The sequence below is a fragment of the Sphaeramia orbicularis genome, chromosome 5 (assembly GCF_902148855.1).
Source record: "Sphaeramia orbicularis chromosome 5, fSphaOr1.1, whole genome shotgun sequence".
NCBI classification, from domain to species: domain Eukaryota; kingdom Metazoa; phylum Chordata; class Actinopteri; order Kurtiformes; family Apogonidae; genus Sphaeramia; species Sphaeramia orbicularis.
Genome location: NC_043961.1, coordinates 38,827,170 through 38,844,918, shown reverse-complemented (window position 1 = coordinate 38,844,918; position 17,749 = coordinate 38,827,170). Strand labels below are relative to the sequence as shown.

Below are 17,749 nucleotides of genomic sequence, written 5' to 3'. Positions count from 1 at the left end.
AAGAAAGACACACTGAAAGGGGGAGAGGCAGTGCACGCATACACACATATTTGGACGTTCTCAGGAGTACAGTCTGTGTGTTCTGCTAACAGATGGTAATGATAGTTTCAGTCCCAGGACTATCGTCTAATCAAACCACACAAACATGCAGACACACACAGATCCACACTCGAGTATCTCTCCAGATTAAAACATCCTTCACACCAAATAAGGTTAAGAGAATAATTCATCCCAAATATGCACTGAGAACCTTATTTAAACAGGCACATCTCTTTAAATGTATTTCAGTGACGCAATTTGAATCCCATTAAAATGCAAATGCAGTTACAATCCCGCTCGCACCACACCGAGGTGCAGTATTTTTCTGTTTTTAATAGAAAATTAAATAAGCATAATAGAGATGAAGTATCTTAAGGTACGGAGGTTGAATTTTTCAAAATGCAAGTTTAACGTCCAATTTTAATTTCTCTAAAAGCATCTCTTTGCTCATAGCTGCTCATTGTTGACTAATGCTGAACCAGTCAAGGACCAGACATTGTGTCAAATCACAAAATATAATTTATCTGTAATTTTGCAGTTACTTTATGCACTTAATAAGACAGTTAATTATAGAATTACAGATTCACTTTGGGATAAATACAGTCTAGCATTCTAATGATAGCATCACATATGACAAATCTGCCTCAATGGTTTTATACTCTGAAATTCACATCACATTTGACCCTTTGTTTCAGTAAGAAAAACTTAAAGGAAAACAGGGAGAGACAGCAAATAGGACAAAACAGGATAAAATTTACAATGTGGATATGAACAGGGTCAAGTATTTGGATTTCGATTAAAGAGGAAACAAGTGGTGCCAGACACAACAAACCCCACCCCTCACATGTATTGTAGCTTATTTTCGCATCAATCCAGCTGATGTCATCATACGTATGTGCTTATGTCAGCATATCAACTGCCTCTATATATGTGCCAAGTCTAAAGTAAATTGGAACAAAATTGATGCTTTTGTTTGATGTGAAATTTCGCCCATTATAAGTAAATGGGAGAAGAAAAAGGATTTTAAAAATTCATAAAAAAAATTTTTAAACTTTGACCTACTTTTCCCAAAATGTAATCACATCTATTCTGGGTCACTGGCAATCTACAGGGTGTCCCATAAGTCTCCATACATAGGAGACATAATACATATGGTTCTAACATGTATTTCTTTATATTTCTACTTTATAGTTCTTCAGCAGTGGAGGACACGCACTGAAATGCGTTCCCGACAAAATGGCAGTCATATAGAGCATATTACATAAATAAAAATGGTTTATGTCAAGAAACGTTTATTTTTCCTATGTATGGAGACTTATGGGACACCCTGTATAAACCCAATCTGGTATAAATTCAACCAATAGTTTTGCTGCTACAGATGTGAAATTTCACCCATTATAAGTAAATGGGGAAAAAAAAAAAAAAAACATTTAAAAAGTATATAAAAATTGAAAATTTTACCTATTTTTCTCCAAATCTAATGACATCTATTCCGGGTCATTGGGAATCAAAAACCAAATTTGGTATGAATTCAGCCAATAGTTTTGCTGCTATAGTGTTAACAAACAAACAAACCGTACCAAAAACAATATCCCTTGCCTCCCCTTTGGGGGTTCTTCAACAGAGTATTATATTACTACTACTATTACTATTACTACTACCACTTTTGGCTGCCCCCTTCAGGGGTCACCACAGCAAATCATCTGCTTCCATCTGACCCCGTCCCCTGCATCATCTTCTTTCACACCAAATACCTGCATGTCCTCCACCACATGCACAAATTTCGTCTTTGATCGTTCTCTTTGTGTCCTGCCTGGTAGCTCCATCTTCAGCATCCCCTACCACTATATTCACTATCCCTGCTCTGCACGTGTCCAAACCATCTTGATTTGGCCTTTCTCACTTTGTCCCTAAAACATCCATCCTGAGCTGTCCCTCTGATGTGCTTGATCCTAATCCTGTCCATCCTTGTCACTCTCAGGACTTCTCAGCATCTTCAGCTCTGCCACCTCCACCTCTGCCTCTTGTCCTTCGGTCAGTGAAGCCGTCTTTAAACTGGTCTGCACACCTTTCCTTTAACTCTCACAGATGCTCTTTTGTCACACATCACTTCTGGCATTTTTCTCCACCCATTCCACACCTCCAATCCCACCTCCCCGTTGCTCTGAAAACTTGACAAAACTTGAGTGGCATGGATGCACAGCAAACTGCAGTACAACTGTTAAACATAACATGGTGCAAACTTTTAATACCCCTCGGCCAAATACAGTGTAAGATTCTCTTGAAAGTTACTGCCCTATTAGACTATTAGCACAAGGCACGAGGCCATTTGACCTTGAAAAAGTAGGTCAAGGTGACCCACTTTTAATCGGCTTCTGCTCTATGCCAAGATGCATCCACAGTATACATTTGGTGCAGATATGTCAATGCATTCTTCAGTTAATGCAATCATGTCATTGAATGGACAGAGACAGATGGACAGACAGACAACAAAACTATTACAATACCCCTTCGGCAAATTCTCACCAAGGGGTAAAAAATAAAACAACTGGTATATATATATATATATATATATATGTGTGTGTGTGTGTGTGTGTGTGTGTGTGTGTGTGTGTGTGTGTGTGTGTGTGTGTGTGTGTTTATAAATGATTAAATTGTAAAAAACTTTTGTGCTTTACTGAATATGATGTTGAGATTCAGCCCCATCCCTACAGGTGACAAAGTGTCAGTAGATATGTTTTATCTGCACAAACCACTTCTCTTTGTTTCCACCTGTTTGTGACAAGTCAGGCTGGTGCCGCTGGGAACAGTTAACGTTAGCAACATAAGCTGAAGCCCTGGAACAGTTGACAGCTGTTCCAATAACTTTCACACACTGTGCTTTTATTCCATCCTAACATCCAAGTCTCACTGGCACCACATTCACAATCATACATGAGCAGTGGAGCACAAGTTTCATGACCTACAATAATTCAGGAGAGCTCACTCATGGATGTCAGAAAAGAAGTAGAACAGAGTCATTGTGACCCTGTGGTGCTATTTGGTATTACAATACTTATAGTGAACTTTGTCTGTTATACTTTGTTCCCAAGGTATTAATTTGGTTTGAGGTGCATCACAGAATGTTGTGAGAAGTCTGCCCCAGAGAATGTCAAGCAACCAAGCAGAAACTCAGCCTTACACTGAGTGAACACATGGGGCTTCAGTATCTTGGTCATGCAAGGACACTTGAAGAAAACAAGGTTTGGGGGAGCTCTAATTAATTTTTTTGGTAGTATATTGTTATATTTTTCAGTATAAAACACAGTAGGAGACGAGGAATGCACATACATGTACATCCCAAAAGAAGAGGAAAGGTTAGGACCTGTGCTATACTTGTGTATTTCTTTTTTATTCTACATTATGCTTCTACCTCGCTACACCTAAGAGGTCAGTACTATACTTTTTACTCCTGATCTGATCGTTTTAGCTAGTTTTCATATGAAGATTAAACCAGTGATTTTTATATATTGTGAGGTGTTGTAAAAATGTGTGTATTCAGCTCCCATTTCACATGTCTAAGACGTTAGCACCACCTAATAGTGTTTTTGTCCTCCTAAACTTCTCACATAGAATAGAATAGAATAGAATAGAATAGAATAGAATAGAATAGAATAGAATAGAATAGAATAGAATAGGCTTTATCATCATTACACCAGTTGTGCAACAAAACTGCAGGTGGTCTCTATTTGCATGGCTTCATCTCAGCAGATGTTGACATTAACCAATGTCTCACTACAAACAAACAATTAAGATACTTTTCTTTCATTTCCTGCTGTTTATCTAGTGAGGTTTTGGTACAGATTGGTCTGTAAAATGATCATCAACTCCTTAAAGAGCAGTGATCATAAATAGAATGACCTCAACACACATCAGATCGATCGATCGATCGATCATCTATCTATCTATCTATCTATCTATCTATCTATCTATCTATCTATCTATCTATCTATCTATCTATCTATCTATCTTTTTGTGGTTGGTTGGTCAGTTGGTTGGTAGGTCTGCTGGTTAGTCGGTTGACTGGTTGGTTGGTAAATCTTAGAGGACTTCATTTCTGACCTATACTTTGCCCAATTTTGGGGGGCTGTCACTACACCCCACTTTTTATTTCATCTATCACTCTAGTCATGGAGACTCGATTCATGGTGACTTTTTTTTCTGAGGAACATGCATACTGTTGGACTTTGAATTTCCTTCCTTTAAATAGTTTTAAGACAGTGTTAGAGAGTAAGTATCACAATATTACAGAGCATTTAGAACCGTCTGCATACACTGATACAGATACAGATGACTTTTATTAACCTCCAAGGAAAAATTCACTTATTCACTTAGTCCCATATTCCAATGTCCACACTGTCACACCCTTTAGTTTAAGGTGCATTACCACTAAATCCCTGAGCAGTTAGGGCTATTGCAATGTCAAATTATGATGTTACTGTGGGCTTTTCAAGTGGAAAATTTGAACCCTGCAGGAGTACTCTCTGTAAGTCAGCACTTATGCCTGAGGGAATCATCTATAGTTAGTAATATTGACATTAAACATTGGTTTAGCAGCTATGCCAAATGAAAGACTCCCTTAGCAAAGTTTAAAGATGGTTCAAGAAAATGGAAGAATGCAATGACTTGATAATACACTTGCTGAAGTATACTCTTTAACATATGATGCTGTTTTTACAAACATGAGTGCATTAATTGTTTAATGAACATCCCAAACCCAGCAAGATAATCAACATTTACTATGTCTAAATAATTCATATATTTGACTTTACTATGAGCTATGGGTCATAATTTGCATCATGAAGGTAAAGTCACATGATACTGTATGAAGGAAAGTGACATCACATTCCTTTTTATACATTTTGAACTGATCACACTCAATCACTGACCATGTGACATCAGTAAGTCTGAGAAGGTTTTGTGTTTTTATGTGGACCCCAAACCTGAGATACACTTGTCGGCCTTTTCCAGAAACTTAGTCTGGGCTGTTAAACTGATTATCTTTAGAATTCTTTCAACCGTGGTTTTAACTAGTGACCTAGTCCATGTTTTAACAGGTTTTGAATGGAGCTGTTCTAATCAAGGAACTGTCAATAATGGAGAACTGCACAATGTACAACAGACCGTAATAGTCAAAGTCAAATCAATCAAAAACCTTGGTGTGTTTTAAGACAGTTCTTTTGAACTGGACCGACAAATTAGTTCAGTAGTTAAATCTATGTGTCCTCAGCAAGGTTAAGCTCTACCTGCCACGAACTAACTTTGAACGCGTCATTCATGCTTTTACCACATGCTGGTTGGGCTACTGCAAATCCTTGTACTGCGGGTTGGACCAGGCCTCTGTCCGTTGTCTGCAGTTAGTCCAAAACTCTGTAGCACGACTGCTCACAGGCACCAAGAGGTATGAGCACATAACACCTGCTCTGGCTTCCTGTCAGCTATAGGACTCATTTTAAAGTTTTACTATTGGTTTTTAAATGTCTTAATGGGCTGGTTCTGTGTTATCTTTCTGAGCCTGTGTCAGTCCATGTTCCTGCCAGAACAATGAGGTCCACTGACCAGCTGACCTTAGATGTTCCAAGATCACGGCTAAAAACCAGAGAAGACAGGGCTTTTTCTGTTGCGGCCCCCAAACTCTGGAATAGTCTCCCATTGGACATCATAAAAAGCCCAGTCTATTAATATTTTTAAATCTTCCTTAAAACTCATTTGTTTGCACTGGTGTTTAACACAAGCTGAGCAGGACATTTTATCAGTTTTATCCGTTTTTATTTGTTTTTATTTGCATGTTGTATTTATTTTTAGTGTTTTAGTGTTGTTCTTAATTTCTGCATTGGCACTTTTTAATATGGCTTTAAAGCATCGTTGGTTGTTTTAATGTGCTATACAAATATATTTGACCTTGACCTTGACCGTAATATGGTTACATACATGCAGATCCACTTTAAGACTGGATAGTGATTATGCTTTTGGTTTGTTTATTATCTCTTCCTACATTCAAGTGAAACCAGTCTATTTACTCATTGTGTGTTACTCTCCAGCTTTTTCTTCAAACACATAGATGATTTTAATGCACTTGGTTCATATTGCACATTCTTTCCAATGGTTTCTCAAACTCTACATTGTTGTTCTTGTCGTCACCATCCTTTCTTCCAATCTGTGGAATATGACCCATTCACATAAAGCTTCCATGTCTCAAGATAATTTAATTTGGGTCTCAACACTATTCAAAATTAGGTTCGCCAACGGGAACAGGACTGGTTCCATGCTGGTTGAAAAAAGAACTAGAAGTTTGGTGATTAGAAGCTGTATGTTAACATAGGACAGGTGAACACTGAAAGGTGTTTAATGATCATCTACATAATCCTAAAGATCATTAGGTCTAAAGATGTCATTTCAGTCTAATTTCAACAACACAGGGTGCATCAGAACAAAAGTGTTTGAGGCAAAGGAATGTAAGTCTACCTGACAACAACAGATAGTTACAATACTCTAATTCCATCACAAATTTTACAATGACATTATCTCAGCACCTCAGTGCTGTGCATATAATATCCTTCTCAGCAGGACAGAGCTCTAATTTTTGTTGTGGGACAGAGAGTGGGAAGGTAAATTATAGATTTAGAGATTTCCTCAGATTCCTACACTGTACTGTAGGTGTGAATGCAGAGCTGAATAGAATGTATTAAAGGATTTGAATATTTTCAACGAAGGGATTTAAGACACTGGAGGAGGACGGAGAGGAGAGAAGAATGAAGACAAGGAAAGACAAACAGGGAAGTGCATCTGATCACTATTTGATTATTCATTTGTATTCCTTATCCTATTGCATTACAAGTCAAATAACATGATTAAAACTCAAACACCACTGTACTTTACTTATAGTGCATTGAAAACTTGTGTACTTGTCTAAAATTCAAGACATATTTCTTAGTTTCTATATCCTGAGCAGAATTTTATATAGACCTCTATGGATTTGGACATAGTGGAATACCTAAAATAAAGTGAAATGGCTGAATGATTTACCTGAATGGGAAAAAAGATACAACTACTATTACAACTTTGGCTGAAATATTCCAAAAAGTACTGTAGTTCCACATTTTATACCATATCTAATTAGAAGTATGTTTGAGCTCATTTGACCTACATAGATAGTGCAGGACAGTTTACTTGATCTATAGCAATGCATTATGTTTTAGAGGATCATCATATGTTTATTGCGAGGCTGTGAGAGCATATATTTCTACAGACTTTTCAGCTTTGTGAAAGTGACAGTTTCCTTGAAAATCCACAAGGGTTTTTTTTAAAGACCTTATGAAGCTTCAGAAGGAGGAGAATGTAAAGGAACACATCATCCTTCAAAATCAACCCATTTGGCACATTTGGATTTTACTGGACAGAAAAGGGATGAATAAGTTTTACTATGAAAAGGAACTAAACATCTGAGAAGCAACATTGAATGATGGAACCACTCAAGTAATGCAGTAAAGTAATCAAGCTGTACTGAAGCATAGTATGTGATGTAAAAGTATGAAGTTCCATTCATCTGTGTACATACCCCACCTCAACCTGTTGAACTACCAGTTAGCCTTTATCCTTATCAAAGTGACGTATCTAAACTGGTTAGTAAAAATTACATTACTAGGATTTTTTTTGTTCTTAGTTTTTAATTTTGTTTATTCAGAAGGGGATAGTGCATACTGATGAACATATCAAAGTACAAATGTACAATGGTGTATTAGGGCCATATAAGAAAATAAAAACACCTGTCACTACGAGAATAAAGTCGTGATACTTCGAGAATAAAGTCATAATATAATGAGAATAAAGTTGTAGTTAGGGATTTGAATATATTGAAGGCAGTACATTTTCTTCTTGCAGGTGGAATGTTATTCCAAGTCTCACTACTGTTGACTATTAACACCTGTTTTTTTGTATGTGGCGTGTCTATGACATATTACACACACCTCACCATCATAATCCAATGATGGAAGAAAAGTGGTTTTAATGTATTACTTTTAACCCTTTATTGGGCAAGTGACTATTTTTGGTAATTTACACAAACATTAAATATGGAGCCAATCCTGTGCCTCAGTGAATTCAAAAAGCATGTTGGTTTTTATAACACTATACAGTGATTTAGAGAGATTAAAAAAAAAAAAAAAATTTGAAGCTGTAAATAATGAATTTGAGTGATTTTTGTCACTTTATAACCTTATAACAGTTATTTTATTGCATGTGTTTTTACTAAGTGTCTGCTCAGCTGTTTTAAGGCAAGAGGATGTAGCTGACTATGTCCAATAACACACTTAAGTTGAAATTTAGAATTTCCGAGTATTTCAATGAGTGCCCTACAAAGGGTTAAGGGTTTTTGTTTATTTTTTTCATTAAAGAGGTTCTATTGGTTTTAAGGTAGTAAATCTTGCCAGTGACCAGCTAGTGAAACATTATTCTATATGAGAGAAAATCATGGAGTGGAGAGACATGCAAGCTGCATTTTCTGGTAGTGATGATGTCATTTGCTTAAAATTGAGAGATATGACTTAACCAACAAAGTGCTACTCACACAAGTATCTACTCAAGTGTCAAGACAAAAGGAGAAAATGCAAGAAGAAAAAACAAAACAATGGAAAGACATGTTATTGTGAGTTTTAGTCATTCTGAAGGCTCTTCAGTACTGTGTAATCAGCTTCCACAAAGCACTAATGAGCAACAGCCAAACATACACACAAGAACATACCACCATATGGCTTCTGTCTCACTTCATCTGAGCACTGAAGTCACACTTTACTGCATCCACATCGATTAGAGCTGAGAAATCATCCCACCTCTTTCCTTTAACCTCAAATGCCTATGAGTAGAAAAAAAAAAAATAGAAACAAAAAAAGGCAGAATGTACCTTTAACGATTAGGTCAGCATAGTTGGACACCCCTGACCCTCCATCTGAGCGGATGACGCAGCGGTAGCGGCTGGTGCTGCGCTGAGATGTGTCACCGACGCTGACAGTGGCAGAAAAACGGCGGTGGTTCACGACTCTGGTCACCATCAGTGCTGTGTCCTTACCATTCCACTGCTACAGGACGGGACAAAGTGGACACATGAATCCAGTCAGTGCTTGGCTAAAAAGAGCTTCCATGAAATGTAGATAGAGAATAAAGTGACGTATTAAACTAAAAATGGAAAAATAAAAAAATTTACGTTGAATTTGATTTTAAGTCACAAATCTAAATAACCCATGTAAGTGTTCTGAAACCCAGACTGAATGTCCAGGGTCACTGTCCATCTCAGATGATGCTGCATTCGGTTCCCAAAGTGACAAAAGCCATTTTTTTTATTTCACAAAATAAAAGAGACATGAAAACATAAATATCATCCAAACTAGAATGACGTTTGTTTTTACAAATGATCTTTTTCCAATAATTTTTAGAAATTAACCCACAAAGACCCAGTGCTACTTTTGTGGCAGTTCCCAAATGATTTTTTTTCTCTATTTAACCTTTCTTAAGTAATTTATCACTATTTATTATGATATTATCCTCTGTATTTTGCGTTTTTTTCAGCATAAATCAGGTATTTTCCCATATTTACTTTACTGACCATGTAGATGTTCATAAAAGCTCAGATTAAAGTTGCGGGTTATTATATCAAAGTCAGAGAAAATTGAATAAAAAGTGACTTTTTCAGTCAAATGTATATGGGTTTTACTGGTGAATCAATGTTGTAGAAGATGACAGTGTTTCCACATTCACTACGGAGCCTCTGAACATCCAAATGGGTCATATCTGATGACTGTGAAAAGATGAAAAACTACATTTTACACCAATTATTTACTTGTATTGGTAGGATTAGTGGATCAACAGTTATTAAACCTTTTAGATCAGTAGATGATTTTATTTGCCAGTGGCTGTTTGGGTCTTTATGGGTTAAAATTAAGCACAGAAGAAACAAACTGTGGATGTGTTATCCAGACCAAAATCATTTATTTTAAGAGGACCAAAGACCAAATGTTTGGTGCAAACCAATGCATTTTGCATTTTCTCCCTCTTTTTGTTCTATCTCCCTAAGGGCCAACAGACCCATGAACTTTGATACCTGTTACACAGAAATTTGTAGTGTCAAGTGAGTAAACACAGCATGTAAATTCAGAAAAACAGATCTGAATACAAATGCAACATAAATTACTTCATACTGATGCCATAGACCAAGCCTGGAATACAGCCATTTTAAAGTGAGCTGGTCATGAAAAGCCAGTCCTCACATCTCTAGATCAAATCTGCTGCTGCCGCTCCAGTATTATCTGCCAATTTAGAGCAACATGGTTTTCCCAACCACCCTGCAGTGAGGAGGGTCACTGCTCTCCATTGCAAATGTCATTACTATACACGGCAGCATTCTCCGTGGGATACACTCATGTGGCATAAAAAAACATGTGCGCTCTCTGGTGCACATGAATGTAAATTAGAATGAGTTCATAGGAATAGATGCACAACACACACATGCAAACACACTTTTCCCTTACACGAAACTGGAGTCATCGGAGCAGAGCAGAACAAGTATTTTAATCAATTCTGTAATTGAGCTGGGAGGGCCAGCAAAGCTTCTTACACATTTATTATGTATTTTATCTCTGTAATGAAATTACATGAATTAATAATTAGGGTTTTTTTGTTTGTTTTTCCTGTTATATGTGTATATTTAGTCTCCCTTACATAAACATATTCCATACATTATTCTCAACCATGGACTGCAAGAGGGGACAAAAGGTCACTACTGGTGCACTACTGCCTTTACATGTCTAGGCAGTCTGAGGGCCTGATTTACTGAGATCGCAAATAACAGGGACAAATTTGCTTGCTTGGGCTAAAAAATGTGCATCCTATTGATTTGCGTATCACGGGTGATTAGCTAAGATTGCCTGTGCAAATGACAGCAGGTGCAAAGTCCTGGAGACTGCCTTATTTAAATGAGGATTTTGCGTGCGCTACTGGTTGTCGTCATGGAGACAGTACGCTGGAAAAACTGCTCTGGGATACACCAGCACTAATGGCAACAGTGCGCTGGAATGATCCAGACGCAAGGAAATGTAATGTTGGAGGAGTTTTATCATAGTAGGTCTTGCATGACTCCTCCTTGTGACTGGTCTTAAATCATCGCCTAGTTCATCTACAAGTTCTAAAATGGCATTGCTGGGTAGGAGATACGTCTCAATTATTTTTCCTTCTGTCATTCTAAAAATGTTGACGCAAGCAGAACAGATTTGTTTTCTGCATTGCCTTTGGTTGTGTCTATGCCGCCTCCTCGTCACAAGTGCAGCCAGTTTTGCGCAAAGCTGTGCCAGTTAAAACCTGCCTTTCAGACGTGATAAATATAGATGCAAAATCAGCCACAGGAATCAGTTTCAGGTTTGGTAAATCACATTTCATGCTAAATAAATATTTGCATTTACTCCTCCCAGTAGTTTTGTGCGTTCTGGCAGAAACGCCCATATTGTATATTCATCAAGGCAAACACACTAAATGGGTTGCACGAGCTATTTTACCCATTTGAGAGATGCAACCCTTGGTGCATCCTTTTAGTAGAGAAACTTCAACATGTTTTTGCGTGCGCACTCAAGTTTGCGCACATTTTTACATGTGCAAACTTTTAGTAATTCAGGCCCTGAATGTCTTGAAATCTATAATGCCTTTTTCCTTTTCTATTAATTAACATTAATAAATTGATGTGTGTCAAAAGTAAAGGGAAACAAGACATTAAGTGTATTAGGTGTTGGTCAAACTTCAAATGGTAAATGGCCTTTTCTACCTTCATGGTCTCCAAGCTCTTTATGATGTGTCCTATTCACACAGACGCTCTCACAACCACATCAGTGAAACAGCCACTGGGTGCAACTTGGCAACATGAAGATCAAATGTGGATCAAATTGCGAACTTTTGGTTTTGTGGACGACTAGCAGCAGCATGTCCATGGGGTGGCTGTGGTTCAGGAAATAGTATTCCTTCATGTTCCTTATTTGCCATTCTGGTGCTGGTGATCAATGAGAGTGTTGAGTGTTGGTCCAAAATCTCCCCTGAGTGTGTAAAAAGCTATCCTACTGTAACAACTCAGCATCTATCCATATCTGTTCACTAACAGGCAGGTGAGGCCATTGTCAAAGTCCTTGCAATGTAAAAAAAAAAAAAAAAAAAAAAAGTACATTGTAAGAAAATGGTATGTTTTGAAAAAGTTTTTTGACGTGTTTATAGGAGCTTAGTCATTTTAACATCACAATTTGTTTTCCCTCAAATTTTTGAATGAAACATGTCTCTGGTAAAACAAAGTATAAATATAAACACTGTAATGGTAATTTGCATTTAATTTTTACAGAAAAAAAAAAGTTTTTTGCAAGGTTTGTAGTGTATTCTAATTGTTTTCATATGTTATTATGTTAGTTTATCACGTTTATGTTACGTTAAGTTATGCTATCATGTTAATTTATGTTATTTGTTCATATATCAACATAAAAACTGCAGCTCCTGTGGTTTAGATCGTGCACATACCATTCATTACAGTATCAAAAACAAGTCAGTCAATTGTTCAGCCCTATCACAGTTAAGTTAAAATTGTATAGAATAAGCTTTGGATAGGAGTAAGTACCACAAGAACTGTACATTTTCAGATTCTCCCATCTTATCACATACTGACACTTGGTCAGGTCATTAGATTCTGATGTATTCCTTACTGTGTCACTTCTTGATATACAGCACAGACATTAGTTTTGGCGTAGGCATAAAAATAGTTAAGGTTAAAATAAACATTGGGTTAGAAAAAGAAAATCTGGAAAAAGACATTAAAAGAAAATGCAAAAATGCACACAGCATGAAATAGGACCTGAACCCTGGTCTCTTGTGTTTCTACACACTCAGGTAGGCTGCTAAATCATCACAACCACCTCCTAATTAAGTTTTTCGTATCTTATTTCATACGTTCATATCTGCCCTTTTTCACTGACATCTACGTAGTATCCCAAACATCAAAAACTAATGCTTCAGCAGAACCGTGGGTGTTGAAAATGAATGCCAAGGGCTCATCCACTAATATGTGAAAACTCAGTCGCATATGCATTAAAAGTAACAAACTTTCAGAATGGCCGACGAGTGGAGAAAACCATTTATTTGTTTATTTATTTATTTATTTATTTCAGCACATTTCCTCCCACTCTGTTAGGATCAAAAACTTCCATTAATGTTTTCCTTCTGAATGTCCCTGATCTGAATGTCACATAAATGCACAGTTTTAAAACATGTGGATGTATCAACACTGCCGTCTTTCATTATACTGTATTCACTAATGTGAATGTACTGACCTGTAGCCACAGTTTATCATGCTGGGACCATTTTCCTCCAGCCGTACACTGAAAAGTAGCGTTCTGACCTACGTTGACCTCCACATTCTGGAGTCGCAGGAAGTGAGGCGCTTTACCTGAAACACACCACCACACAAACAGACAGACTTTTTACTATTTACCATGAAAAACACTCTCAAAAGGACTCTCATTTTCTCACATATGGACAGATGAAATTTAGCAGAACAAAGATGTAATAGTAATAAACTGCACTGTGTACATTTGTTTTTCCTGCAGATGTTAAAGAACGTATACACTCTGCAGGAATAAACACTTTTAGTAAAACACGGGTACATTTGACTTATTGTAGATTAAGACCTTTCTAATGAAACCCTTATGATGACTGTGGCACAGATGAGCAGGCAGACAGTGAGACAGATGTCGGGTGACTTTGGTCTGGCATTGGAACCAGTGTGCGACTGGTTAATTTCATTTCAACTGTCTGCAGACAGAGATAAGCCTAACGGGGTATGCATCGATCATCTAACAATGATAATTGGCCCTGACGCTAATGGTCAGGTTGTTGCATATTACAAGGACTTTCTCTTTTGTTAACCTTTCTATCTGGTTATCTTCTCCACAATCTGCTCATATGTTTCATATTCTTGTGTATTTTCTGTCTTTTGGCTGAGAATGCCTCCATTCTATCATTTTATTTTTCTATCATCTTCTCCCTATGCACGTTGACTAATCTGATTAGTAACTGGCACAGATGAGATTACATGTTCTGTGCAAGCATTTCAGAGGAAAACATGTTAGTACAGAGAACAGAGACAGTGACAGACTAGCCAAAAGTGACCATAATTTGCCAAGGAGAGTGACAAGGAGATAACAAAATGGGAGAAATGACTCCTAAACAAAGGAGGCCCAGGGAAGTATTACTAATAACTGAAAGAAAAAAGACAGGGATAGGACATTACAACCCTTTAACTCGACACTACATACATTTTATTTTGAATGATTTGAAATTTAGAGTTGTGTTTTGTCAGAGGTTAGCAAACAGAAAAAAAGTGAGTTAAGATGAACTAATAGGTTTATTGTGTGAATGGACTGAGCATGTTAAGCACAGAAAAATATATGCTCTCTTTCAAATTAAATGTAATACATGTATGTTGGCCTTATGCGTCTTCCGTTGTGTAGAATGGATTTCAAATGGTTACTGGGTTCCTTGGTTGATACAGTTTCATCAAAACTTGATTAACAGTTTGAAACCCTCCTGACAAACAAACAGCAAGAAAAACTCAGCATTCCTATGGAGGTAATAACAAGGGTCATGGTTTCTAGCACCTATACTTTATCTACATTTGGAAACTTACAGTATGGCTTTCACACAGATGGAGGAATAGGATTTTCCCAAGGTAACAGCTAAAGTTTAGGATTGCGAAGCATTAGTGCTGTTCTTCTTTTTCAAGTGTGATATTTCTTCCAATTTCTCTTTTTCATCATCTTGTTTTTCAACACTGGCATTGCTGCTTACTTGTTGTACAAAAGTGTCCTTGGCTTCACATGTGTCAAAACAATTTACAGATAACATTTGTCAAAAGTTGTACCAGATAATGTTCTTGACCATGCTGAGCTAGGGCCCTGTTCATAACTTACTTTGAGTTATCCAATCATGTGTGATCAGTACTGATCTGAAGTGTGAACGCACCCACGATGATCATTCAGACCATATGCTGATGTAGTCTGTGACACATACATTCATATTCTTTTAACAGTCTGTACAGGAATAAATCATAGGCCTGCTTATTCAGCCAACATTGTCACAGCAATTGACATCATATTCAAATGTTGCTCACAAAAATCATATGAGCGGCGCATGTTAACCCTGTAAAGCCTGAACCATTAAATCATTGACAGAAAATTCCAGTTCTTTGAAACTGGAGCCTTTATTGGTCCTTCTGAACAACCCCAAATTTTTTTCATCAATTTCCATGTTCGAGTTTCAATTTTGTGTCATACTTGATACATCAGGTCACAATGCACAGATATTATTATTTTTGAACAAACAAAAACATAATATAACACAAACATGACTAACAAATTGGTAAATCCTTTTCAAAATTGGCAAAGTTCTGCCTCCTTCCTCATTAATGACAATCTTGTAGTGTCACTGGAAAGGCCTCTGGTGAATGAATTCCTCTCCCCCGGTGGATTATCTGCGTATTGCATGCATCTAATTGTATACAACAGGTTTTTCAAGAAAAAAAACATCACACTGATCATGTAGAGGGCTTCCAAACTCATGTATCAAATATGATACGTTTGGCGTTAAAGGGTTAATGCCATGTGTGAACATACATGCTTACAGCTGGCCACTTGACAACACACATCTACACATCTTTCCAGAGTTGAAATGAGCACAGATGTTTATTTCTCATACTCTTTTCTTCACATGCAACAAGAAAATACAGGAAATATGTGGATTTATGTAAAAATTTAGTGGGACCCCTGACCCCATCACAATAAGCAAAACAAATAATTAAAACATCTGACATGAAACCTGATATAATGTAAATCACATTTATTCATTCATTCATGTATTCATCCATTTTCTGAACTGCTTAATCCTGAAGGGAATTGTGGGGGTGCTGGAACCTATCCCAGCTACCTTTGGGCGAAGGCGGGGTACACAATGGGCATTTCGCCAACTGATTGCAGGACTGACACATACAGCAAAGAAGCAATTCACTCTCAAATTCACACCTATGGGCGAGTTATATGGACCAATTAACCTAAGGTGCATGTCTTTGGACGTTGGGAGGAAGCCAGAGTACCTGGAGAGAACCAACGCAGACACCATATCAGCCAAAATCTCATATTGTCTGAACAAAATGGTTAAAGATATGTTAAGTGCAAAGCAACGTCACACCAAATATGACCACTTTGCTTTATAGAAGCTGTTTTTCCCTGAAACATTTGTTACACTGCTGTACCTTCTTCCCAAAATCCAAATTGGGTCTTAATACAGAGACTGAGAAATGTACATGTGTGGTCATTAAAAATCTATTAAACCAATAAACCTAATGTTGGACTAGGACTAAAATCTAAAAATAGGACCAATGGTCCTGTAGCTTACCGGCCAAATTAAAAGCGTTGGGAAATGTATCCAGATGCCATTTATTCTCACCCAGTTACGTGTATTTATTATAAAGTAAATTTATTTATTTATTTATACAGCACTTTTCACAGACAGAGTCACAAAGTGCTTTATCAATTCAAATCAGAATCAAATTAAGTTTACAGAGACCCAACAGAATCCTTCAGGGGCAAACACTTGTGATTGGTGACCGTGGCGAGGAAAAACTTCCCTTTAACGGGCAGAAACCTCGAGCAGACCCAGACTCCTGAAGGATGGCTGTCTGCCTTGACCAGTTGGGGTTAAAGAGAGAGAGAGAGAGTAAAGGAGGAGAAAAGAGAGAGCGATAGAGATATAGAGAGACTGGGGGGGGGGATGACACATGGAGTACGTTATGATGAATACATAGAGTGCAATCAGTCTGTGGTGGTCCTGGGTCAGGTGGGAGACTAAAAAGCCTTTTTGAACAGGAGGGTTTTGAGGTGTTTCTTAAAGCTCTCTACAGAGTCCATGGACCGTAGGTGTAGAGGCAGGTCATTCCATAGACGTGGTGCCACAGCTTTAAAAGACCTGTCACCGCGTGTGCTAAAACAGGTCCGTGGAACCATCAGCAGGTACTGTCCTTATATTACAGAAAGAGACCATGTTTTGGTCATATTCCAATCAGATCTGTAAAAAATTCAAATTCCAACTTGATATCATTGATACTTACTGATTTATTGGATCAATCCACTTCCTATCTCTTATAATGGGGAAATTTTTCAAAGTGGCACCAAATCCAGAATCAGATCCAGTTTGAAATAATTTCGATACCTTGTGTTGACATCATCATAAAGAAGGTGTATACCAAGTTTGAAGTCAATCAGAACTGTAGTTTGGGAGAAAAAGACAATTGAATTTTTTCCCCATAAGAGCCCATGTTAAATTTTCTGTAAGTTCCTGGATCCAGAAGAAGAAGAAGAAGAAGAAGAAGATCAGCATGTGGCCATTATGTTTTGGTCATCTCCTGATCAGGGCTGTACTGTAGAAATTTACACTGGATATCATTTATATTTACTGAGTTATTGCATCGATCCACTTCGTATCTCTTATAATGGGGAAATTTTTCAAATCGCACCAAATCCAGAATCAGATCCGAATCCAAATAATTTTACTAACTTTTGTTGACATCATCATAAAGAAGCTGTATACCAAGTTTGAAGTCAATCAG

At 37.4% G+C, this 17,749-nt stretch overlaps 1 protein-coding gene across 7 annotated transcripts in view; it reads right to left on the bottom strand.

Annotated features, from left to right (window-relative positions):
* Positions 1 to 17,749, bottom strand: part of ptprt (protein tyrosine phosphatase receptor type T) — a 625,436-nt gene that overhangs the window by 411,335 nt on the left and 196,352 nt on the right. For all 7 annotated transcript variants that reach the window (XM_030135306.1, XM_030135308.1, XM_030135311.1 and 4 more), the window contains exons 6-7: positions 13,422 to 13,537; positions 8,978 to 9,152 (exon numbers count right to left, since the gene is read on the bottom strand). In XM_030135306.1, coding sequence (XP_029991166.1) covers positions 8,978 to 9,152; positions 13,422 to 13,537 — 291 coding nt within the window. The remainder of the gene's footprint in view (positions 1 to 8,977; positions 9,153 to 13,421; positions 13,538 to 17,749) is intronic.